A 26,715-nucleotide genomic window follows, 5' to 3' on the forward strand; every position below is an offset into this window, starting at 1 on the left:
ATTTCCAGTCCGTCGAAATCGCGGCACCAATCAGAAACTTTGCACGATGACGACAGTGCTGAGATTTTGAAGCAGATTTTTAGCCTACATTACAATGGATGTTTAACATCACTCATTCGAATCAGCTATCGCGTCTGTTTTAAGCGATTTGAACGTTTCCTTTTTGTTAAAAGCCGAGGAAAGAACAACATTTCCCCGCCGGCCGCCGCTCTGCATACGTCATCTCCTTCATCGTTCTGATTGGTTTTAGGTGACGTCCGTTCGTTGGTGACGCCCCTCTGGAAATGATTTGTCTATGACGCTTTGCCAGACCATAATTCACAACTGAGAATGGTCTGGTTTTAACCAGGCTAATATTATTAGCAGTGTTTTCCAATAATCACCTAGACTGAGGTGGACATCCAGTGTTTGCAGCGTCTTAGAGCGGCTCGCTTCACACTTAATGCAGTGAACTCCATTCTTGATGTACTGAGTTTAACGTGCATTTATCAGTCCCTCCAGAAAAACGTGATTATGCGTTCGTAAGATTTAGTGCATAATCAGCCAAAGTCCGCATATTTATGCAGGTGCCGCTTTTTTCAAATTCGCCACATAAACTGCTGATTTCCTTGCAAAATATGCAAGGCTTGCATGATTTCATAATCCTTGCATTTTTCGTTGCAAAAAAGTTCACACAAGTGCAGCCATTTCTCCGTTGCCATGGGAACGCTATGAAGTGACGCAATTACGCAACGTGACCATCAACGAAAAGCTGTAAAACAGAAGCGCACTTTGTTTTTTTAATATTTTATTTATTCATTTTTATAGAAGTTGTAGCATATTCCTTTTATAACTTGTTTAACTCAATGTTTTGTGAGTTTGATGCGTTTATTAAGGTCTGAAATAAAACAAGATGAGAACTTAAATATTCCAGCACTTTCTGTGATGTATGTGCTTGCTTATCATAGGAAGTAATAAGAAATGACTCTTTTACATTAAGGTAGTAGCCTAGTGAGAACAGGGTGTGCTTGGGGGTCACTTTTTTCTCTTTTTCATCAAACGCAGTTTTTGCAAGTTCCCGCAATTTCATTGCATAAATATCCTGCAAATTCCGTTGCATTTTTTTTTTAAAAGGGCCGCAAAATCCAGGATTTTTGCTCGAAACGATCACAAAAAAAAAACTTTTTCAGGAAGGACTGATTTAGGAATGCCGTGTGTGCCAGTTTCGCTTTATTTTCACATTTGCCAAAATAACAGTTACTCTTTCAAGTGAAGAAATGAAGTTTTGTAATTTTACTGCTGTAGTGTGTAGTATAGTAATTTATATACCAATCATCAAATATTTATATTTTATTTTACAATGCAATTGTATTACACTAGCAATATATTCCTTAGAGATGATAATAATAATTAAAAATCCTAATCTGGTTACTCATAAGTGGTTGGTGCTGTTTCTTTTCAGAGGCATTAGATTGATGCAATTAAATTGAAAATATTCAAAAGTTTCTTCCAGGGTTTTTACCATCCACCACAGCCTCACAAAATCCATTGTAAAAACTGCATCTGACTGCCAACATAACCAAATAAACCAGTTTGTCCTTTGTGAATAAGCAGCTATCTGAAACACAAGCTGTGTCACAGTAGAGTCATGCAAATTAATAATAACAAACTAATTAAAAACAACTAATAATGCCGATACTTAAAGGATTAGTTCACTTTTGAAAAAACTTTTGCTGATAATTTACTCACCCCCATGTCATCCAAGATGTCCATGTCTTCCTTTCCTCAGTCGAAAAGAAATTAAGGTTTTTGATGAAAACATTCCAGGACTTTTCTCCATATAATGGACTTCAATGGGAACCGGATGGTTCAGGTCCAAAGGATAGTGTTAATAACAGTTACAGATGCAGCTTCAAATGTCTTTAAACGACACCAGACGATGAATAAGGGTCTTATCATCCGAAACGATCGGTTATTTCAAAGCTTATTCCAAAAATGTAACTTTTCTAAGGACAAATGCTAGCCTTTCTCCATTCTGTGAGGCGCGTTTGCAACGTCACGTAGTACGTAATTACGTTCAAAAGGTCACGGGCGACGTAGCCAGAACTACAGAGTCAGAGTGTTTACAAGTTGAACGCATAGGTTGAACGTGAAAACTAACTCAAACGCCGTTTACAAAAAAGGAATTAAAAGGTAAAACATCGATGTCGGACGATTTTGATTCTGTACTTCCGGCTACGTCGCCCGTGACCTTTTGAACGTAATTACGTATTACGTGACGTTGCAAACGCGCCTCACAATATATTACAAGGCTAGCATTTGTCCTTAGAAAAGTTACATTTTTGGAATAAGCTTTGAAATAACCGATCGTTTCGCATGATAAGACCCTTATTCATCGTCTGGTGTCGTTTAAAGACATTTGAAGCTGCATCTGAAACTGTTATTAACACTATCTTTTGGACCTGAACCATCCGGTTCCCATTGAAGTCCATTATATGGAGAAAAATCCTGGAATGTTTTCATCAAAAACCTTAATTTCTTTTCGACTGAGGAAAGAAAGACATGCACATCTTGGATGACATGGGGGTGAGTAAATTATCAGCAAAAGTTTTTTCAAAAGTGAACTAATCCTTTAAGAATGATCAAATATAATTTTTTTCCGCTAGTACCTCTCTGAGCAGGTCTTGCTCCATGTTGTGGCGAGATAGCAGCATCTTCCTCTTGTATTGGCGACACTGCAACTCGTAATATTGCCTCTGTCTGCGCAGTAACCCTGCCTCTTCCTCTGCCTGGATCTGCTGGAGACACTCCTTCTGCTGAACCAGCCACTCCTGCTTCTCGCGCTTCGGCGTGGACTGGTTCTCATTGAGCTCCTGCACAAGGGGCGAAAATACTCAACACTACATCTGAGCAAATCCACAGCCAAATCAGATTCTGACGTACCTCTTTAAGTTGCTCTTTTCGCTGCCGGTACTGGCGTTTCTGAGACTCGAGCAAGCTGGTCAACTCCTTCTTCTGCTGGCCCAAGATATGCTGCTGAAACTTCTTCTCTTCTGTGAGAGCGCCCTTAGTCTACGAGGAGAAAACAAAAGATGTATTTAAATTCATTGTCATATCACCGATGGTAGATACAGATTCAACATTCAACAAACTAAAAATACACTTTATAAAATTAAAAATATATTGTTTTAAAAAAAGAAAATTTTCTTTTACAAAAAAAAAAAATCTTTTTTAAAAAGATGGAGACAAAAAGACAACAAAATGTACAAAAAACACTATCAAAAGATTCTTTGATAATGTACTTCTGAACATCAGCTAAAAAAATATTTTATTTTATTTATTTACTTGTGATGCAAAATAAGTTTTTCAGAGTTTGCCATATAAAACCTGTTGTCTCATGACATTTAAAATGGGCAGATTGGCAGAATAAAATGGCTCTCAGCCTGACTTTCACTCACTATCTCTCTTTGTATGGTCACATCTGTTTTTGCCACCACCCAGAAGGTGTTCAAGGCAGAGATGGTAGGTTGCTCCTTTAGGGGAGAAAGGTCAGTGGGTTTACAGTTGGGCCAACAAGTCAAGGATGGGGGAAAGTCTCATGTGTTCCGGAAGGATCCTAAATTTGGACTGGTTATTCTCTCGTAGCATTTCTATATGAGGTTGTGTACACTTCTTATCGGATGAAACCCTGTACCACCCCTCAACATATCATATTAGCTACATAAAATTAAAACTTTGAAGAAGGAATCTTAAAACTTCTTCCCGCCACTGAGTTATTCAATCCTGTTAAATAAAGAACTGAAAATGTTGACGACACAAGAAGAAATCATATAACACAGATAACAAAACACATGGGTCATTTTGCTTGCCATTTATACTGGTTGATTAGAGGTCAGGAGGTGGGATTTATAAAGAAAAGCCACTCACCTCTTTCTCCAGGAAGACCTGGTGCTTCTTGCCAAGCTTGTCTGCTTCACTGCCGAAGTTGTTTCTCTGCGTCTCCAGTTCTTTGTCAAGCCTGAGCTGATGTTCGTCCATCTCGGCCTTCAGCTTGTTCTCCAGAGCCATCAGCTGTTTCTGATGCTGCCGCCTCATGCGTTTGTATCCGGACATCTGCTCTCTCAGCGCGGAGCCCTGCTCGTGCTCCTGGATCTGACGGGTCACCAACGAGGCGGTGCGGATTGTGGCGAAGTGGTCCCGTCCTCGACGTCTGCGACCACCAGAGGGGCCCTGGGGCTGGGACTCCACCTCCGGCTGGTACGGGTCGTCATAGATGTTATCATGGATCTGTGTGGTATTGAACAAATGAAGGAAGAATCACGAAAATAAATATTTATACACACATGCATAGACTACCTGTATAAAAGTTTAGTATAAAAAAATGTTTGTTTTTAAAAAGTCTAAAAATACAGTAAAAACAGGAATATTGGTAAAAATTATTATCAAAATTATTTAAAATAACTGTCTATTTGAATATATTTAAAAATGAAATTTATTCCAGTGATTCAAAGCTGAATTACCGAAGCCCTGAACCACAACATAAAAAAAAAAAAATCTGAAAAAAAAAAATAATAATTCTAGAATTTCACAATTAAAGTCGAAACATTTCGAGAGATTAAAGTAGAAACATCTCGAAATGTTCCGACTTCAATCTCGAAATGGTTCCGACTTCAATCTCGAAATGGTTCCGACTTCAATCTCGAAATGCGCCGACTTCAATCTCGAAATGCGCCGACTTCAATCTCGAAATGCGCCGACTTCAATCTCGAAATGCGCCGACTTCAATCTCGAAATGCGCCGACTTCAATCTCGAAATGCGCCGACTTCAATCTCGAAATGCGCCGACTTCAATCTCGAAATGCGCCGACTTCAATCTCGAAATGCGCCGACTTCAATCTCGAAATGCGCCGACTTCAATATCGAAATGCGCCGACTTCAATATCGAAATGCGCCGACTTCAATCTCGAAATGCGCCGACTTCAATATCGAAATGCGCCGACTTCAATCTCGAAATGCGCCGACTTCAATCTCGAAATGCGCCGACTTCAATCTCGAAATGCGCCGACTTCAATGTCGAAATGCGCCGACTTCAATCTCGAAATGCGCCGACTTCAATCTCGAAATGCGCCGACTTCAATCTCGAAATGCGCCGACTTCAATCTCGAAATGCGCCGACTTCAATCTCGAAATGCGCCGACTTCAATCTCGAAATGCGCCGACTTCAATCTCGAAATGTTCGACTTCAATCTTGAAATGTTCTGACTTTAATCTCAAAATGTTTCGACTTTAATCTCGAAATGCTAGATTTTTATTTTATTTTTTATGTTTATGATTCAGGGCTTCCGTACAAAACCATGATAACACTACCACTAAAAACTTTGAAGTAATTAAATAATTAAATTGATCGGTGAAGACATAATGTAACAAAAGATTTCTATTTCAAATAAATGCTGTTCTTTTGAACTTTCTAAGAATCTTGAAACATTAATCATGTTTTCCACAAAAACATTAAGCTGCAATGTTTTCAACATTGATAAGAACCATTATGAAAAAATTGAGGACCAATAATAAATGCTAATTATCATTTTTGATCAAATAAATGCAGACTTGGAATAAAAGTATAAAAGAATTATCAAAAGCTTTGATTTAGTTTTATTTTAAGTTGCTTCACCACAAGCAGCTCAAACAAAGCCATGGACACGTACCAGAGGTTTGTGCAGCACCGAGCTGTTGGAGGTCACTGTATGTTCGCCCTCCTGCATCATAGCCATCTCTCCACTGTCATCCGAACCATCTGCAAGGCTGTTCACTGAAGAACTCTGGGAGCTGGCACTTATCGACATAGACGGCAGCGAATGGGAGCTCTCCATGCTGTTCACCGTGCCTGTCCGCAACATATACTGCTCTACATCCTGCAAAACACAAGACTGGATTTAAAAACAGAAACTACGATACCAGCAGGTGATGGTTACATTTTTAAAACCAATCCGGAAATGCCATTTGCAAAAGAAAAAACATGGAAACCAGATCAATCCTGTTAAAGGGTTAGTTAGATTAAAAAACACCATAATGAGTGTTCTAGAGCTGTGGAATATAATCGTTTTCATCCCAATGCTGATATGAAGGACTCTGCACTGATGCATTAAAACTAAAGACTTTTTTTAAAAATGTAATTAAATATGTTGTAATGTTTCGTTGTAAATTAAGAACTCTTGAGTATGAATTAAAAGTTTCTTAGCAAATTGTTTTGTTTACATATTACTTAAAAAGTCTAAAAAGACAGGTTGTCTTGTAATTTGACATGCTCTTTTGTTTGAAAATAGTTGTTAAAAAAATGTTACACGTGTATTATTAATAAAAGAAACTGGATGACAAGATCTGATGCATCTATTCGTTGCTCCCTGAATAGGGAGAAACGAATTGATACATACTAAAGTCATCTTTTTTGTTGTTGTTTGTGTTGTTTTAAGTTTTACGTATTGGACCCTCTTGAAAATTAGATGTTGTATCTCAAGGGGCTATCCATCAATAAATTGAATTGAAATTGAATTGAATAGCAATCAAATCTTGAGGAAAGATATGATTCACACCTATAGTGTGTTCATAACCCGTTTTTCATCATTACGGACAAAGAAAATGTCCATTGATTGATTAGATCGTGAAAAGTGGTCTCGATAACAAATGTTGAAAAATACAAAAAAACAAAACAAAAAGAAAAGCCATTCCAGAGCCAAAGCAAGTCATTACACACTACAAAGCTCTTTACAACAGCGGGCTCCCAGGGAAATTAAGATAATTCTCAAGTTCATATTGACTTTACGGCTAGCTAAATCAAAGAGCAAATTTGACATTGCGTCACAAACAACGTAACAAAAGACTCCAACGTTTGAAACATGAGCTGAAAAACGTCTGAAACGCAAGAGAATAGACAAAACAATTTAACAAACCCTAAATTGTGTGTGTCTATTGTTGAATTTCTTTGGTTTCATGATCTAATAATTGGATAAGAGTTCGGCACCCAGGCTGACATGTTTATTGTACTCTCCACATTTGATGTTTCCAAATATAGCTCTTCTACTGCAGAGTAAACAGATGAACTGACTCTTTCAAATGGGAGGGATTCTGAAACTTTTATTTTTTTGACAACCAGACAAGTTGAAAGGTTCTCCCACCTCTTCCTCCTCCGTCCCCTCGGTAGCAGGCCCGTTATGTGTTTCATGGAAGAGGATCTTCTTCATCTTTCGGTATTGCAAGTTATCTAACTCCCTCACAGCGTCTTTAGTGCGTGCTATCAGATCCATCACTGCTGTCACTGGACGCTCACGGCACAGGAAGTGATGCTGGAGGAACAAAGCAGAGAGGTTTACAGAGAGCCCAAGTCCCTCCCCTCCGCTTCCGGCTCATGGGACCTTATTTCGTTAAAAAAATATGTATGAGAGCCAACGGCGTGAGACAAATTAACTTTATTCCGTCTGAACTGTGCTCTGAATTACACACATGATGTTTGTCAATTTAAAAGGGAACTCTGAAAGTCAAGAAAGTCGCAGTTTGTCATGAAACAGAAGAGGCCATGTGTCCATCAAAGCGTTTTTAGCCATCTGAAAACGGCCGACGCTCTGTAAATCTTTTAAATTGACAAACATCATATGTGTAATTCAGAGCACAATTCAAACAAGATCAAAATTGATTACTATATAATACTTTTCTGAAATAAGGTCCCATGGTGGTCCATCGGAAGGGGAGGGGCTTGGGATCTGGGATGCATCATGCTCAGAAAGTGTAACAATAAGAGGCTTAAAGATCCTCAAAAGACGTTTACTTTAAGCAGCACATCAGAGGTAGGTCTGTCCTGGGCAATCTTCTGCAGACACGAGTCTACGAAGTTACGGAAATAATCTGACCTGAGAGGTTGGGAAACACAATATGCAAATTAGCAAGTTGAAAGTAGCGCAATTCAAAAGGCACGTCCTCTTAGAGCTACTTGGTACAAGTGAATAGTGTTAACACTTTAGGCATCAAGCATTCAATTCGGTACCTGCGGTATCTGTGGACTGCGATCTAACAGTCATAAACATTTACGTGCCTGCTCTCTGCAGAGCTTTGCACATCACACAGATACAGCTACACATGTAAATGCCCAAATATTTTATATAATATGGGTTATTCTTTAGATTACAGGGTTCCTGCACACTTTTTAAAGTAAAATCTAAGACTTTTTAAGACCTTTTTAAGACCTGAAGAAATCAAAATTAATACCATACATTAGGGGTGTGCGATATTGACAAAAATATATCTCGATATTTTCAACGTTTGGTTGATAAACACAAAACAAAAACACAATCAGTGAAATGTCAACTAATTATTATCAACAATAATTAGTTGATATTTTACTGATTGTGTTTTTGTGCTGGTGCATGGCTGGTTTAGGCCTGTTGTTGACAGCAGACTCGCGGAGATATTTATATTTTTCATATTCCATGCAGTGGTCAGTTCACAGCAGTGACAGAAATTATTCATTAATATGCAATATTTGCCACCTTAAATTGATTTCCAGGGGCATTTTCACCTATTTATGGAGATTTATTTCCTAAACTTATTTAGAGTTATGCACCACGTATATACAGTAATTATACTTATTTATACAATAATATTTAATTACACAATAATTATACAGTACCACTGTTAGCAGTCAAATTAAATCATTCAATCAAAAATCCATCTTTGCAGTGCAGAGGTGACGCAGAAGCAGCCTTAGAAGTGGCATTAATATATAGACTCCATTACAGTTGCATAAATCAAGCTATAAGGTTTTTTAAAAAAAACAATATTCAATATTTAAATGTGAAATGATTTCTAATTTTAACGTTCTACTTTTAATATGAAACTAAAACCGCCAGTAGGCGGCGGTAAATCGCTGTCTTAATAAGCGAGTTGAGGGAGTCATTCATTCAAATGATTTGTTCAAACGGGAAAGAAAGCAAGTGATTGAATCGTTAAAATGACTCGTTCAAAACGCGGATTTCCTTCAAGAAATCATCGCTTTCTGTTGCATTGAGACTCTGCTACGGTTTCATTTTGAAATTCTAGTCGGCGAAATAAAGGGAAAACAAACAATATCGATAATGTTATGTCTAAAAACTAACTCACAATGTTAATTTATTTTTAATTTAACTATTGTATATAACATAAATATCACACTTGTGCACGGGAAAACGGCACTCTTACTGATGTGATATTCTAATATAACAACATGATATAAATATAAGGCAAAAACTAATTTGGGGACGTAACTATAACCATAGAGATAATAAATACATGCCTATAACTGCAAACATCACGCAGTGAAAAACGAGAGACAAATGTCAGTCAGCTCACACTCACAGTGCCTCGTCCATCGTTAAAACAATAGAATATCATAATAGACAATACACATCGCACACCTCTACGCACATAAAGAATTAACTTACGACTTAATTGACATTTGCCAACTTTCTTCTCTCCTCCTCTACTGTCTCGCGTGCAGGAGACGGACGTTATTCTACCGCGAATGTGACGCGAATTGTCACGCGCACAAGCAAATCCACAAAGATAGATAAAAATGAATACGTACACAAATTCGAAGTGTCATCTAAAATTTAAGACCTTTCATACCTAAAAATAAGACTTTATAAGACTTTTAATGGCCTTAAATTTTAAATATCTAATTTAAGACTTTTTAAGGACCCGCGGGAACCCTGGATTAGGGTCCAATTCTCACTATTAATCTCGATTTTTGCCTCAAACTCCTAATTGCTGTTTACTAATAGTTAGTAAGGTAGTTGTTAAAGTTGCAATAAGCGATTTCTAGTAAACACTGTTGATATTTGAAATCACCAAAACAAAGACGGCCGTATCCAAAAGGATCCCACCCCTATCTTGATGCCTTTACTTAATTACTCTTTTTTTTTTTTTTGAAGGCTCCACGTCACTACAGTATCCAATATACCCACAATAATAATTTGCATATAAACTACAATATTTTACATATAAATACTATTATCTAGCATTTTAAATAAGAGTATTTTAACAGCATATGTTTGCTGTAATAGGGCAAAAAGCTTTTCTGCAATCCCTGTTCAGATACAGAGCTGCTGAAAACACATAAAAAGCAAGAAGATCTTTGACGGTGTGAATGAAGGTTTTCTGGTTCCCTACCAGTGATTGGACTGCAGGACTGGGCTCTCGTTCTGGGCGATGTGGTATAAGGCACTCATAGCATTCATGTTAAACAAGGGAGGCTTTCTCTCTGCTACAATAGAGTAAAAAGAAACAAGCAAGCAGTTAGTTGCAAGGCAGTATATTACCCATAATGCTTTTTTACATAGTCAACTTCCTTTAGTGTGTAATGTTCCTGTTAGAGCTGCAAAGTCCCTCCAGCGGGAGTTATTCTCTATATCAGTGTCAGTGTTTCTGAACTCCCTGAAACTCCGGGAATGAACACGTCAACATAATCCTCATTTAATTAATTCCCAAAACTCGAAAGCATTGTGAGCCAAGTTGATCGGAAAGACCATTGGTGGCAATGGTTCTATGATCTACTTTTGGGAAACGCAGCCCAGATTGTTCCTGAAGTACTGGGAAGAGAAATGCTGCCACAATGTAAAATAATGCTGTTGATTTTTTTTTTACATTCAAGCATGAAAACATGTTATAGTACAGCGATTCCAAAACTGTGATCCGCGGACCACTAGTGGTCCGTGAGGGTAATGCAGGTGGTCCGTGAAAAGGCAAAATAAAAGATAAAATATTTAACCAAGAAATTCCCATTAAAAAAAGTAAAAAGAATATGTAGGCCTATATTTATATAAAATGTAAATTACTAAAATAGGCTAGTGGCTCCGTGTCGTCAGAACCACAACATCGGATCGGTGGATAGCAACAGGTTAGGTGAGCATAAGTTCAAGACTCCAATGGCTTTTCCTTTTGACACCTTTATTTTTAACCTGGAATAACGTTAGGCCTACTGTGTTTTCTTTTAAATGTGTAATGTTATAGGGCAGAAGCAAATATGTTCTCACTATCAAAATCACATGGACAGCCTTTATAGGCAGTTTAGGCCTATATGAAACGAAATGGTTATAAATGGAATGAATAAGGCCTGTTATTATTTTAATTTCCAGTTAACATTAGTTTCTTGATCTCGTTTTTCTGAAATGTTTTGCGAATGTGCTGTTAAGTGGACAAACTCAAGCCTACTTTTTGAGGACTTGTAGAACTCTGAAGATTAACGTTAATAATCCCTTAAAATCGCTAAAGGTTTTATACCCAAGTGTTCTCATTACTGTATAGATTTCATACTCCATTGCTATGGAAATAAGCCTGTTGTTCAAATGAACCTGATTATAATATGTAATATATATTACATAATAAGTTATATCATAATATGTGACCTGATCCAGCAAAATGAGTCACAGTGACCCAAATTTAAAAATTGAGATTTTGATATTAATGGAAAGAGGACACTGTAAGCTTTCAAATGATACCTTGGTCAAAGTCATACCTTGAATGGTTGTAAAGATATACACATTTGAATTCTGGTCGTCTGCCCTTTTTTTCCAACTGAAAACCTGAGAAAATCGCTTTTAAAGTTTTTTTGCCCTTTTTTTGATAGCTTTCAAAATCCATAGTTTTTTACGGAATAAACTATTTATTTTATATAGCTTAATTTGACCAAATAGATTAACATTTATATAAATGCAATTTAACAAGGCTGAAGCTCAACTTATTTTTAAGTTTTTTTGGAATAAATAATTAAAAAGTCCCTTTTACAAAAATGTTCTAAAATCAGAAAGATTAAGAGTCAAAGAGAAATTCAGTTTTCATACGGATTAGCCCAAATAAGCAGAGAGCAGTCTGTTTTCTTTCGTTTTGAATGGTTGTGTTTAAAAGTAGACCGGTCTGTGAGGCTAGGATAGCTTACTTTCGGTTCATGAGACTTCGGTTCAAGCTTCAGTTCACGCGTCTCCGCGTCGTGATTAGGCCTAGCCTATCCATTGTCTGCAATTATTTCTTATTATTAAATACTAGTAATTGGTTGATGAAACATTGATTTAAATTAAGATAATTATTTTAAAACGAAATTCACTTTAAAGAAAGACTTTGCGTGCTTGCTTTCTGTTTCTGTGAAAGTTTTAGTGCTGCTTCCAGAGAACGGTCACGTTCGGATTGTTTTTTTCCTCATAAATGCGAACACGGAAAATAAAATAAAGATTTTATGTTCTGGGGAGAGTCAACCCTTCTTCATCCGGTGAGTATTACTTTTGGTTTGTGCAGTGTGGTTCACATAGGCCAATTGATTAAAAGATTTAATTATCTGGGAATTATGGATCTCCTCCATAACGCTGAAATTGCCCAATTTTAAACAACTATTTAGTAATAATTTAACTAGTTTTGTGGTGTAAGTCTACGTATTTTATAATGTTAACTTAAAATAATACTAATAGTAATTTAAAGATGTGGTCTGGACGTGAAGGATAACTTGAAGGGACGTGTCGGTGTCGTGATTCTGTCTTCTCACACCGCGACACAGGTTCGTGGATCTGAGTGTCGCGATCGTTACAGCCTCACATATATTCTTCTTGCAGATAAATACTCACACAGCTTAGGTTAGAAGCCTCCAGTGAGTTCAACGTTTCAGGGGATAACCGGGAAATGCTCAGAGGTGACGAGGGGAGTTGAGAAGAGCAATGTTTATTTCAGCGAATTTAAAGCTTTGACAACTTTAATCGTTATTTAAATACCTTTACTCAATTATCTGGACTACGAAACTTTGGGAGATTATTTTTGAATGTCTGTTCTTTGAAGTTAGCAAAAAAAAATGTTTTTGTTATTTCATTGTTTTTCCACATAATCGGCCCATATCTTAAAATGGAACGTTGCGACTTCCGACTCATCTCGCCAGAGCGGGTCACATATGTGTATTATGAGGTGGTCCGTGAAAATTCTTGATTACAAATAGTGGTCCACACACACAAAAAGTTCGAAAACCCCTGTTATAGTAGACCCCAAAAACAAAACCAAGACTTTGTAAAATAACGTAATATGGCCTCTATAATATTTTGTCTGTGGTAAGCAACAGTAAGCCACAAATGTGAAGTATGTCATGCATTTTCACAGCAGAGATGCACTGATCCCATGTTCCCTTTCAACACACAACACATAGGCGTTCTCTTGCACATCACACATGACTTACCAAGCTCTATGCAGGTAATGCCGAGTGACCACACGTCAACCTTGCCATCATATTGCCCTTCATCCATAGCGAGGATTACCTCTGGAGCCATCCTGCAAACAGAGCACAGATTTGTCATAACAGTAACGGACCAGATGATCTCATTATTTGCAACAATACGATTTAAAATGACGTTTAACTCATGCGTAAGGGTATATTTCTGCCTAAGTTGTCGATAAAAGGTGTGATTAATAGGAAGTGTTTTTGTACCAGTAAGGTGTGCCCACAAAGGAGTTGGCAGGAGCAACAATAGAGGCAGAGCCAAAGTCTCCCAGTTTGACTTGGCCAGGCTCAGTCAGTAAGATGTTACCTGCTTTCACATCCCTATAAAAGAAAGAAACAGTAAAGATTCAAAGATGATGTCGTAACTGAAGGCGGCAGCCAAAATGATTTGCGGAGTTTAGTTGATTTGGATCATAAAGAACATATATCAGAATGCGTTTGCATTAGGGGTGTGCGATATTGACGAATCACATCAAGATATTTTCTGGGATTTTGTCGAACACGATAATTAGACAATATTCAGCTGAATGTGTTTTTGTGCCGGTACCTTGGTTAGTTTAGACTCCGGAAGATTTTCATAGTCTTCATACTCTGTGTGATGTTCAATTCACAATACTGACTGATATTTGCCACCTTAAATTGACTTCCAGGGGCATTTTTACCTTTAAAAAAGGTATTTTTCTAACATTATTACATCTTTCACTTCATATTCCCTCATTTAATCAATTAGAATAAGACAACATAGGGAGTTAACAATCAAATAAAACTATCAAACAAATCTATTTTTGCACTGCAGAAGCAAGCAGCATTTAAGTTTACAATTGCTTAAATAATGCTACGAGATTAAGGTTTTACAAAATAATATTTTGAAATGATTAAGACTTTTTACATTATGCTAGTAGGTGGCAGCATATTGTCCTAATGAGCGATTAATTCAAACGATTCATTCTGAAACTAAGTCTGTCTGAAATCTATACCCTTAAAGGGTTAGTTCACCCAAAAATGAAAATTAAGTCATTAATTACTCACCCCCATGCTGTTCCAACCCCGTAAGACCTTCGTTCATCTTCGGAACACAAATAAAGATATTTTTGATTGAATCTGAGAGCTGGATCAGTCCTAGATAGACTGCCTAAGGGACTGGCTCTTGACGGCCCATAAAGTCATTAAAGAAAAGGTTTAAATATTCCATGTGCCTACAGCGGCTCAATTATAAGTTTATCAAGCGACGAGACTACTTTTTGTGCGACAAAAAAACATAAATAACGACTTTATTCCACTATTCCATTACTTCCTTATGGGCGCATGCGCGAGAACTGAGACGAGGACGTTCTCATTCGTCTACTTCTTGTTACCGGCTGCTCACCGCTTAGGAGTTTTACCGCCCCCTACCGTATAAAATGATGATCCATATATAAGGCGCTCCGGATTATAAGGAACACTGACGTTTTTTGAGAAGGTTAAAGGCTTTTAAGTGCACCTTATAGTGCGGAAAATACGCTAATTGAAAAGCGTATGTACAGCGCTCATCTTCCTCTGCTTGTAAACAGAAAGTTTTGCGCTTTCAGCTTTATCAGCACATCATCCTATACGGTAGGTGAATGCAAAAATCTTAGGTATTCCACTTTTAATAATCGAAAATCGACTGTAATCGAATCGAGTAGTGCTAATATTTGTGATAAACTGCATGCTTGCTTGTGAATACTGCTCAGGGACGTGCACAGGAATTTTGAGGGGCAGTTGCTCTGACCTGAAAAAAGGGCACCCCCCCCCCAGTCCCTCACGGCTATATGAAGGAATATATTCAGTTGAATTTGTCACCTTCCAAATTGCCTTATCTGGCCGTGTTTATGTCCAAACGCAATGCCTCATCTTATGGTCTTATTATTTTTTATAAAGATTGCAAAATGTCAGAGATGAGACAAATGAGCAAAAGAGTTCCTCATATTGTTGTTTATTGTTTTTTTATTATTATTATTATTTATTTATTTATTTATTTGAAAAGAAATAATCTGGATTGAATGGAAAAACTCGAAAAAATAAAAAACGCTTAGATTTCGGGAAAAAATACAATCCTTTTTTGCCAATCCTGACCTCCCCCTGGGGCCCTAAGCAAAATTCTGCTATGGGGCCCTCTACCTGATCTGTGATGCCGACATGCCGTGAGCCATGTAAACCATTTGCCATTGCCACTCAAGTCAATACCGCCCAATAACAATCCTCCCTCCTTTAAACAAAACAGTCAAAGAATAAGTACAACAATATAGAACAGAATGAGGTTCAAGCAAATAATATTTACTGAATAAAGCATTTTTATAGAATGTTAAGATAACAAGTGAATATTAACGTAAACATAAATAAGAAGAAAATAATAAAGTACAACCCTGAACTTTGGCTTTTGGGATTAATTTTGATTCACTCTACAGCCTGGGTATTTTTTGGAATCAGTAGCCTATGATTTTTATTTATTTATTTTTTTATGCATGTTGAAGCAAATCTTGATTTATTGTTATTTACTGAGGGATTTGCATTCATATTGACCAGAATGTCCAGCTAATCATCATTTTAAATTCAATAGCCTATCAATAGTCAATCAATGTCAAATTGCCAATACATTGGTTTCTATCTTGCATAATTAGTGCAGTTGTTTAGAGTTTTTAACTACACTGAGACTAGATAATCAGTGTCTTTATAATGTGTACTTTGATTGGGAGTGCCATCATTCACGTATTGTACAGTATTTCTGGTCTCCACATTTCTGCTTGAAAAATGCGAGTTTCATTTCGTGCACGCGCATATGAACGCAACACACGCGACGCGGTTATGTTTTCCGAGCTGTAGTAAACAAACACTGTTGTTGCACTTTGTCGTTTATAAAAAACAAAACGTAATAAATAATGGTATTTTACTCACTTTTGTCAGGCAAAAAGTGATGCAAGAGATGCACTGCCTGGCCTGCCCAGATAGGTTAGCAAGACCAAAAACCTTCAAACTTTGCTGACATCAAACTAGAGAGGAGAGAACACAAGTTTACCTGACTGCTGTTCCCGCAATTCACTCTCATGTTTTTCTTCTTCCTCTTTTCGTGACGAGAAGGATAGTTTCGCTTCATTTTGTCATGGACTTCGTACACATTAATTAGCGCGCGACACGAGATGGAGACGCGGCCTGAGTAATTTGCGGTGCCTTACCATACACACCGGTCGCGTGCAGTCTATGGTCGCGTGCAGCACTGCAGCCACGTAAACAGTTTGACTTTCCCTTTCAGTGCCCGAATGGAAGTGAATGAGGCTTTGCGATTTTTATATTATTTTTTTGTCTAGGCCTACGTGAAATTCTACATCCATTGTACGATTTTTTTTTTCCTCGGAAGGGCAACCTGAGTCGAGAAGGGCATATGGGCAGTTGCCCGGGCAACCTGAGCAACCCCCCTGTGCACGTCCCTGATACTGCTCAACAATATCATATAGAAATTTAAGAAAAACTCTTTTTAGTCCCCCATATGTTGAATTTTGGAGTCAATCTACTAACTAGGCGACATAACGCAGTGAAAGTGTGCACTCGAGGTGTGTGTGTGTTTGTTTTTTGTAAAGTGAGTGACATGCTAGATATGACAGCTTCCACATCCTTAAAACAGCATTTATATATTTATCGTATACCAGGGGAGTCCAAACTCGACCCTGGAAGGCATGTGCCCAATAAGACCTTGATTAACTGGTTCAGGTGTTTTGAACTGGGGCTGGAGCTAAACGCTGAAGGACAAAGGTCCTTGTTGTAGACAATACACATCGCACACCCCTGATTTGCTTGATGCTATAAAAAAAAAAAAAGACTCGAGCTGCTCTGTACCTGTGAATCATGTTGTGCGAGTGGAGGTATACCAAGCCCTGCAGTGCACCGTGAGTAATTGCTGCTATCTCCACTTCCTGTAGTGGTTTCTTGTGCACTGGGAAAGGGGAAGAAAAAAAGTGGGATCCTGTTTTTAGTTTCTGCAAACTTCTTGACCAGTGACGTTTTACACTTCCGCAACAGCTGTAAACATCCACATGCTCCCTGAAACAACTCCCTCACCTTCCAGCAGATCCGAGGCAGAGCCCAAACAGTACTCCATCACCAGCTACAGGAAGATCAATGACAGGTAGACACAGAAAAGAGAAAACAGGTTTTATTCCTGTCAGCAAACGAGAAGTGTTGCATGTAGGGTCGCTATTGTAGTAACTGGAAACAGTGTTAGCGGGTCAGTACATTCTCTTCCCTGAACAAGCTTTTGAAAAGCGTTCAGCCTCCCTCCCTCCCACACACAGAAACACTCACCCATGCTGTGTGTTCGCGCAGGTAGCAGCCTCTGTACTCCACCGTGTTGGGGTGCCGCAGCTTTTGAAGGAACTTCACCTCTTTGACGATATCCTGCCATTTCTACAGCAGGAACAAGAGAACAATGAAACCACGAAGGGACTATTCAGCGTCGACTTCTGCTAACCTCTCCTCAGTTCAAATTTCTGATCTACGTGATTGTGGGAAACAGCCGAAAGTGTGTTCTCGCAAATGTTGTGTGGCATTGCGGCGAGATTGCAAATGAGGCGTATCGTGGCACTTGCCGTTCAAGTGTTCTGCAGCACAGTGAAGGGAGTAGTTTCCGCTGTTTAAATGGCACAACGGTCTATTTCGGCCAGAGAGATGCTGTGTGATTTGCATAAATTGAATGCAATGCTGGGGCTTGCAAAGAGCAGAACGGCGTACCAGTCAATACAAAAAAACACTATGAACTGCCTTCCTGTCTAGAGCCTACACAGGCTGCATCCTAACTGTAACCTCATAAGAGAGAGATTTAAAAATGTCCAATATTACCCCTTTTCCACCAAAGCATTTTGAGAGCCGGTTCGGAGCCGATGCCGGTGCCTGCATGTGAACCAGTTCTGTGTTTCGACTAGAGCCAGACCGATATATCGGCATTAGGGATGCACCGAATATTCGGCCACCGAAGATTTTCGGCCGAAAATGGCCCAAAAGTGCATTTTCGGTTTTCGGCCGAAAGACTTTTATCACCGAAACAATACGGCCGAAATGTTGTGATGACGCAAGCAGAAACCGCGACCTGCACATGCTTGTCTGAAGCAACATGTTTGCGGTGCGGACGTATTTCAGTGAATCTGAACCCGCGAGGACACGGAAGCCTTGTTTATCCACCTATACCTGCTCTAAACAATGCGCGCCGCCATGACAACGACTCCGGATGCGAGCGGGTCAAGTATAAACTGTGGAGACTCGCGCTGCGGAGGCAGGCGAAAGTATGCGCGAGTCTCCTCAAACAGCGCGCGCACCGCTCCAAACGGTCGAGGCGTTTATACTGGACCCGCTCTCCGTTGTACTATTCCTTGAAACGACAGGGGACGACTCAAGTAACTGTCCTCTAACCATTAGGAATCGGTGAGAAGAAGAAAGATAAACACATGACAATGTTTATTTTTTAGTATTCCACCACCAATACAAAAATAATCATGTAAAACCCAGTAAACCCTGAGATTATTACTTGTGTGACATTACAAAAAATATATATATGGGAACATGTATGTATAGAACTAAATTAATGCTCTCTTAAATATTTTCTACATTCACTAAACATGTTTCGTTAAGTTTCATGTACATTTGTATTAATCATGGACATGTTCATTTAAAAAGGCTTTTTATGCTATTGTATGCTAATTTTTTTAAATGTAAGAAACTAATTTAGACGTGTAAAGGGTGCTGGTGTGATGAGAAGAAGTTCGCACTCGGCTTTGTTTTTATGAGAGAACATTTAATTTTAAAACCTTTCTGCAGGCCATTAGATTATTATTTAATGTACACATGAGTGGGGTCAAAAACATTTTAGTTTGAATTTTATTTTATACTGTGCATTGTGCTAAATAAATATTTGCATAATTTGTAATTGATTTATTCTTTGAAAATGTTATATTAATTTATGCAATTGCAATGCCTTGATTTTAGTAACGTTTGTACACAGTCATAGCCATAAATGCAATGATACTGATAATTGGCATAATTTCTTTCGGTGTTTCGGTTTTCGGCCTTGGTTTCCTCTTTTTCGGTTTTCGGTTTCGGCCAAGAATTTTCATTTCGGTGCATCCCTAATCGGCATGCCGATATTAGGCATTTTCCAAACTATCGGTATCGGCAGTTATAACGGCCGATAAATGAATATTTCAAAAATAAAAACAGACCGAAACACGCTTGAACCATGTCATCAGTGTTGGAGTTGTATAGTTTGTCCACCAGAGGGCACTCTACACCGTTCCTGTTGCCAACACTCGTTGAGTTGGTCATGAGACATCCATTGCTTGAATAACAATGGGCTATATGCACGCATAAGTTCCGCATTTGACGCAAGGATGCTCGTCCATTTCCGGTTGTGGAGATTTAAGCGGAGGAGAACCGAGGAAAACGGGATTACGGCAGAGTCTTCAAAATTTACTGTCCTCCAGTCTTTGAAATGAAACGTACATACGTTTAGATGTAATTTTTTATATAGTTATATTTATTTAATATAATTTTAAAAAGAAGCATAAACACAACAAGGGGTGTCTGTTTTATCTGTTTTTGTGACTAACGTTTCTTTAGTATAACCATGGAGTATAAAATTCAATATAAATTCTCGGTATTGCATTGGACTCTACGATCGGCGGAAGTTATCGAGCATCCTTAATGCTTCACCGGAAATACCGCCGTGCATAGAGCCCATTAAAAGAACACCCCATCAGTTCTCTTAACTCAAATAAGCATGACAAAATTTGTGACTATCATGTCCAGTTTTGCCACGGTTCAATAAGCCGAGAGTGAAGCGGAATTAGCTAGTAATAGTTACATTACGTTGTTACAGTGTAGTTGACTTTTAACTTTTGACAATGTGACTGAAGTATTTCTTTAATAGCGCGTGACAGTTATAGCAATGAGACGTATCATCTCTCTTTGGCCTGTTATATTGAAAATTTATGTTTTACACTTTGAAGTATGATGTCATCCATTGCTAAATTGTGGCTCATCATAGACTAGCTAATCAAAAAGCTAGCTAATGTCACTATCATCAGTCTGTTCTGTTGTGACAATAAAAGAAAAAAGTTTCTTTTTAAAATAAATTATCATTATTTTAGTTGAAACTCATAAATAACTACAAATAACTTATGTTAAGGAAATCTGTTAATGTTTTGTTGCGCGTAAAAAAAAAAAAAAAAAAAAAACGGCCGATATATCGGCATATCAGATTTTAAAACCAAAAAATATTTGTATCGGTATCAGCCTTCAAAATCCTTTATCGGTCGGGCTCTAGTTTCAACAGCCAAAGAACCGGTTCTCGGCCAGGAAAACTGGTTCCAAAGCGGCACCAATTCTTTGCTGGACTAGAACCGTTCTTTTACCACGTCATGCTTACGTCGGGGGCTGGGGCGGGTCTAGACGTGTTCTAAACATCTTTTCTGACCATGATATAGAGTCGCAAACCAGGAGAAACATTTGCAGAAACACGATGGAGTCTGCCTTTGTTTGGGAAACATTATAAACAAAGAAGAAAACAGTCACAACATAGAACAAATAAATGGAAAGAAGACAAGACAGGGGTACATAACTAATCAGAAAAGATTTCATATCAAAGGAAAAGTTTAAAAGACTTACATATTTCAATTGTTTTTAAAGCCTTCTTGGTTCACGAGTTAGATATAATTCCAAAGTAATGTTGTACTTGCAAGCGTTTCTAGCTAAGACGTATGGTGATGTGCACAGTGACGTAACAACGCCGTTCCCTGGGCGCTCTAGTCAGTGGAAAAACAAACAGGTTCGCAAGTTGAACCAACTCTGAACCAACACCAGTTCCGAACCAGTTCTTTTTTGGTGGAAAAGGGGTAACAGAGGCTCACGCTCGGCTCTATGATTGGGTGTCATCAGTCATGGCGTGTCCTTCCCTGATTTGTCAGCCACCCATCACATGACCCGTCCCCGGAAGAAAACATACAAAAACATCCTGGACCACGTAATGTTAGTGAGTGCAACATGCATAACGAATTACAAGCGTTACGTTAAAAAGCTAACGTTATCAAATCTGAGGAATAGTCAATTCATTTCCTGTTTACACCGGGACGCGCATGCCCAGTGTTGGTCGTTTTAATGTGGACGGAGTTCAATTCTAATATGCAAATAAAACGCTGGTGTGGACGGAGATCGTATTCGTTTCAATTCTCCGTTTTTAAATGAAAACTAAGTAGTGTGGACTCAGTTGTGTGACACTTTTTTACTGGCCTCGTTTCCGGTATTCTTCCCCATAGAGGTTATTCTAGAGTCTTCGTTTAATAGTTATAAACCATGAACCAAACCAACCAGCCACGAGGAGGATCACAACAACATTAAAAACTTAACCAAATAAGTACAAGTATAAAGAGTACAAGGAAAGAAACACAATCCCATGAAACATTGAAAATGACAATCAAATTGAAAACGTAGGAGAAATATAAAAAGAGTGGGTAACACTTCGGTCTAATTCTTACTATTAACTAGCTGCATGCATATTAGTAGGATATTGGCTGTTGATTAGTGCTTATAAACCACATATTAATGCCTTATTCTGCATGAATATTCTACATCCCTTAATCACCTAATACCAAAATTGAACAACTAACTTACTAAGTATTAATGAGCAGTAATTAGGAGTTAACTGAAGCAATAGTCATAGTTAATAGTGTTAATTGGACAGTAATCAAAAGTGTGACCAAAGAGTTATTTTGGCACAATTTGCTTGTTTTGACTCTCTGATTGGTAGAGATTTCATTGCAGAGTCGTGGGTAATGTAGTTTTTCACCAGGAATTCCATTGTTAAATAATTACTTTTGAAGTAATTGTTGAAATAATGCAGACAACAAAAGTATGTAACATCAATTAACCACATCAAAGGTCAAAGTAGTTATGTTTATAAAGATACCATTAAGAAATTATTTTCCTACGGAGAAAACAAATTTTTACTTCTGAAACAGACTGTTGAACTCTATTGACTTCAATGGAGTTTGCTTTTAGAAAGTAGCTAAGCTAACGCCGCTACACCCCAATAAGCTTGTTCGTCAACCATTTTAACAGATTTTTCCACTGCATAAGTGCAATATGGGATTGGCAGATTGATTTCGCGTGTACACTGGAGTAAGTGACAAGTGTACAGTGGTGTAAATTTTCATTATCAGCATGACTTTTATTTTAAACACCGCCATTTTTCAGTCACAAGACAAAAACAACAACAAACTACCAGAGATGACACTGACAAGTGCACATTTCGTATCACTCAACTTCTGGAGAAACATAGTGCAGACACTGGACAAGGATGAAACCTAGTGCGCACTGCGTATGCTTCGACCGCCTGCGTTCACCCACGCTTTGAAAGCTGTGAACATACACAAGGCGTTCACCTCAAAACTGAAGGCAGTATAATGACTCTGCTACCATTTTAAAACATCCTTTGTGTGAGAAGTCTGCCTATGATGCCTAAAAACGCTTCCCAGGGAGGCAGCTCAATAGGTTTTGGAATAGAGCCATCATCGTGCTCTTACATAAAGCCACCTGCATGATGTTGGAGATTTCTTGCAGACTGATTCTAGCCATGTCGCACTGCTTCGCACAACCAAAAATACAGGAACGCTGCGTGTTGCGGTGTTTGTGTTCACCTCATTGGATTGCTTGCCACTGTAGGACATCTTCTTGATGGCCACCACCTCATTGGTGCGGATGTCATGGGCCTATAGGAAGTGGACAAATAAAAGCAGAAACGCATGAGGAAGAGATAGTCACTTCATGTCTGTTCACTGAACTGTGCTACAGCTCTGAGCGTCCTAATGGCCACTTACAAAGTAGACGGCTCCGAAGCTGCCATGGCCGATCTCACGCAGGTCTGTGAAGAGTTTCTCAGGATCCTCCTTGTAAAAAAGTTCCGCCACCTCCGGGTCCTTGAGACTCCCAGCCCGCACACTCGATGGCATGGCCAACGCCTTCACACACACACACAAAAGGAAGTTTGCACATTAACAACATCAGCATTGGATTGACTGGAAAACCCTAAAATACAACCATTGGGATAAACTAAACAGAACAGATCAGCTATAAAGCATCTACCCAACATACAGCAAAACAACTCCAGAATCTAGAATACAGCTCAGGGTTAGCGCTGATAAAAAGGGGCCAGTCCTATATTTCTACAACAAATTATGAATAATTCATTCCAACAACCAGAAATAGAAACATACAACATATCTAAAGTGCCCTTCCCAACTATTGACCAGAACGAGCATCGGATCAAAATAAACAATGCTAGAAAAACCCTTTAACATACATCATTATCTTTATCCAGGTCCTATAACAGTCTTGATTCTGATGAACATATATATTTTGTATTTCGATTTATCTGCCAATATATCAGTTTTCAAAATTAAGAATTATAACAAAATTTTGATACAAATGAAAATCCGAGCTAACGATAAAGTCTGTGAATCACGATTATTTGTTCAGTTCAATTAATGGGAATATTTGAAAACTAATGAGAAACACTAAACCAAGTTTAGCAGCCCTGCCTTTACTGAAAGGACATAAATCCAGATCTTCTCTATCTGATCCTGAAGTTTGTAGATAAATGAAACATTTTCAAAAATCCATTATGTGAAAGGAGTGTACAAATGAATAAGATCAGTCCAGGAACAAATTAAAGGAGTAGTACACATTTAAAAAAAAACTTATGCTGATAATTTACTCACCCCCATGTCATCCAAGATGTCCATGTCTTTCTTTCTTCAGTCAAAAAGAAATTAAGGTTTTTGATGAAAACATTCCAGGATTTTCTCCATTTAATGGACTTCAATGGGAACCAAACGGTTCAAGGTCCAAAAGACAGTTTCAGTGCAAACTGTTCAAAGGGCTTTAAACGATTCCAGACGATGAATAAGGGTCAGATGCGCACAGAACAGAGCAAGGCGAACATTTGTGCTTATAAAACTTTAACTTTGTTATTTATTTTTTAAATGAGCGATCGTTTCGCTTGATAAGACCCTTATTCATCCTCTGGAGTCATTTAAAGCCCTTTGAAGCTGCACTGAAACTCTCATTTGGACCTTGAACCGTTTGGTTCCCATTGAAGTGCATTATATGGAGAAAAATCCTGGAATATTTTCATTAAAAAGCTTAACTTCTTTTCGACTGAAGAAAGAAATACATGTATGGACATCTTGGATGACATGGGGGTGAGTAAATTATCAGCAAAAACATCTTTTAATACTCCTTTAATATCCCAGGAGGTCAAAAAAAAGCATCATGGGTGTGTGCATTGCAGGATAAAAAGAATCAAAACCACAGCGCTCCAAGATGAACATTGTTGCCAGTCTAAAGTTTGCCGACACCCACATTTTTGGACAGGTTTCTGGACAGATGAGCCCAAAATAGAACTTTTTGTTTTATACGTAAAACCAGGACGGATCTGGCAGGTCTTCTGCAGGAAAACGTCAAGGTGTCGTGTCGGTCTAAGAACTGAAGTCCTGCGAGACAACGCAGAAGAAATATAACGTTTTGGAATAGACAAGGCAAAGTTTTGATCTTCACCCAATGGAAATGTTGAAATCAGTTCTTGCATGTAAATCAAAATCAGAGTTGTGCACACCAAAGGCACTTTTCCCAATTTAAGTGAAAACATTAGTGTTTTTGTGCTGACTTTATGTATAGTTAGTTATACGGCTAGAATGATCGTGTCTCAATGCAGAAAACTCTTAAGGGTTCACCAACAGTCAAGCGCCACTATGAGATGCAGCAGAGTGCATTATATAAGAACAACTAAATAGGGTGATGATCTGAACCATCCACAATTGAAATGATTGTTTGAGAATAATTGTGCTTGATTATGCATCACATAAGAGCATTCAAAAGCAGGATGCTGGACCAGACACCTGACTCACAATTCAGATTCACACCTCGCCATGACGCTCTGAGTCATGTTCATGTTAAGATTAAACATGCATGCAAAAAGATTCACCTGAAACGGCAGATGAAATCTGAGAATATACAATGTGTACGCAGAGGGAACTCACATACATAACAGGATTCTTTGTCAAACTTGTGTGACACTTTAACGCATGCCAGAATATATTTCCAAGGCCTCTAAATTATTAACAAGATCAAAACTTTGCTGAAAAATAGTTGTACATGATCTACAACATGCCTTCTGTCATCTAATGTCCACCTTCAGGATGTGGTTCCTGTGAAATATTTAATGATTCTTAACGGTAAATGTAAGTTTTAACTTTTAAATTTGTAGATCTCTCAATCATCATTGTTTTGAAGTGCACTGCATTTGATTTGCCCCCCACAATTAGAAACACAAAGCTCATAAATATACGTATTTGAGTAATATTTTAAGACTTAAACAACAATATTTATATGGACAACTGATATTTATAAGCATTTTACGCAAGTAATGTGTTATACTGTGTAAGACCTCATTGATTTACATTACAAGCTATTAGAATTCCATCTTTTTTTGCTAATATAAATAACATTTGCACTAAATTACATATTTTTGCTCAATTTGAGCCTCTGAATAACTTAGGTGTTTCTCAGAGTATGAGCTCCATATATGTTCCTTATAATGTGCCATATAAGCCTCGTGCATCAAATATGCATACACTTTTTTTAAGATTGTCTAATATTTTTTGTTCAAAACTTCAATAAACTGTTCCATTTAAAAATGATTTGTAACTTGTAATTCAGGCTTTTCCAGGTTAAATAATAGATTATGTTGCACAATCAGGCAGCAGATGTAACGTTACGTTATGTTACATTGTGCAAGCCTATGAATGCAATTACCCAAACCACATCAAATGCATTGCAAAAAAAACAGCTGCATATAACGTTTAGACAACAAAAAATAACAGTTTAGCGATGTTCCACGTCATGCATGTCATCCAGCCCTGCATAATGATTTCCACGAGCCTGTCCTACCGTGGTTTATGGGATCCACTGTAGCTAGCTAGAGTCAGCTAGCTCCCGGCCTGCTGGGGAAAATCTGGCCTCTTCTTCTCCTTTCTCACTTCACAAAAAGCGATCGATTTGAATAGCGATCCATCTACTTCTAACGTAACGATCACGATCAGCGGCCGGTAATCAGTCCGTTCATAACATAACTGAATGGGCGATACTGTTGTTAACCGTTAACGGACTCGATCAGCTGATTGCCAAACACAACGGACGAGCACTTTACACCACAGTCCGATATTCCGCCTCTGCCGCGCGTGTTTTTATCATTTTTTGACGACGTCGGCGTCATACACTTAATTCGCCTCTTTCTGTCATCGACAGGTCCGTCCCTGTTTTTCTTTTCCTGCCTCATTCGCTTTTTGTTCAGGACTTCATGATGGCGGAGCGGGGCGGGAGCCGACCGGAAACCGGAAGTGCGGGCGAAG

At 38.3% G+C, this 26,715-nt stretch overlaps 1 protein-coding gene across 5 annotated transcripts in view; it reads right to left on the reverse strand.

Annotated features, from left to right (window-relative positions):
* The window catches only part of taok2b (TAO kinase 2b), a 38,624-nt gene extending 11,909 nt beyond the window's left edge, over window positions 1-26,715 (reverse strand). For 3 of the 5 annotated variants that reach the window (XM_039657651.2, XM_039657650.2, XM_039657648.2), the window contains exons 1-15: window positions 26,255-26,715; window positions 23,125-23,265; window positions 22,945-23,016; window positions 17,567-17,668; window positions 17,324-17,369; window positions 17,102-17,198; window positions 13,460-13,573; window positions 13,211-13,302; window positions 10,174-10,267; window positions 7,799-7,880; window positions 7,152-7,319; window positions 5,685-5,891; window positions 3,907-4,266; window positions 2,923-3,051; window positions 2,649-2,852 (exon numbers count right to left, since the gene is read on the reverse strand). In XM_039657651.2, the coding sequence (XP_039513585.1) occupies window positions 2,649-2,852; window positions 2,923-3,051; window positions 3,907-4,266; window positions 5,685-5,891; window positions 7,152-7,319; window positions 7,799-7,880; window positions 10,174-10,267; window positions 13,211-13,302; window positions 13,460-13,573; window positions 17,102-17,198; window positions 17,324-17,369; window positions 17,567-17,668; window positions 22,945-23,016; window positions 23,125-23,256 (1,899 nt within the window). In that variant the 5' untranslated portion in view covers window positions 23,257-23,265; window positions 26,255-26,715. Of the gene's footprint in view, window positions 1-2,648; window positions 2,853-2,922; window positions 3,052-3,437; window positions 3,513-3,906; window positions 4,267-5,684; window positions 5,892-7,151; window positions 7,320-7,798; window positions 7,881-10,173; window positions 10,268-13,210; window positions 13,303-13,459; window positions 13,574-17,101; window positions 17,199-17,323; window positions 17,370-17,566; window positions 17,669-22,944; window positions 23,017-23,124; window positions 23,266-26,254 lie in introns of all 5 variants that reach the window. The other 2 variants (XM_039657649.2, XM_039657646.2) reach the window with 1 other exon arrangement.

The sequence above is a fragment of the Pimephales promelas genome, chromosome 17 (assembly GCF_988280905.1).
Source record: "Pimephales promelas chromosome 17, fPimPro1.hap1.1, whole genome shotgun sequence".
Taxonomy (NCBI): domain Eukaryota; kingdom Metazoa; phylum Chordata; class Actinopteri; order Cypriniformes; family Leuciscidae; genus Pimephales; species Pimephales promelas.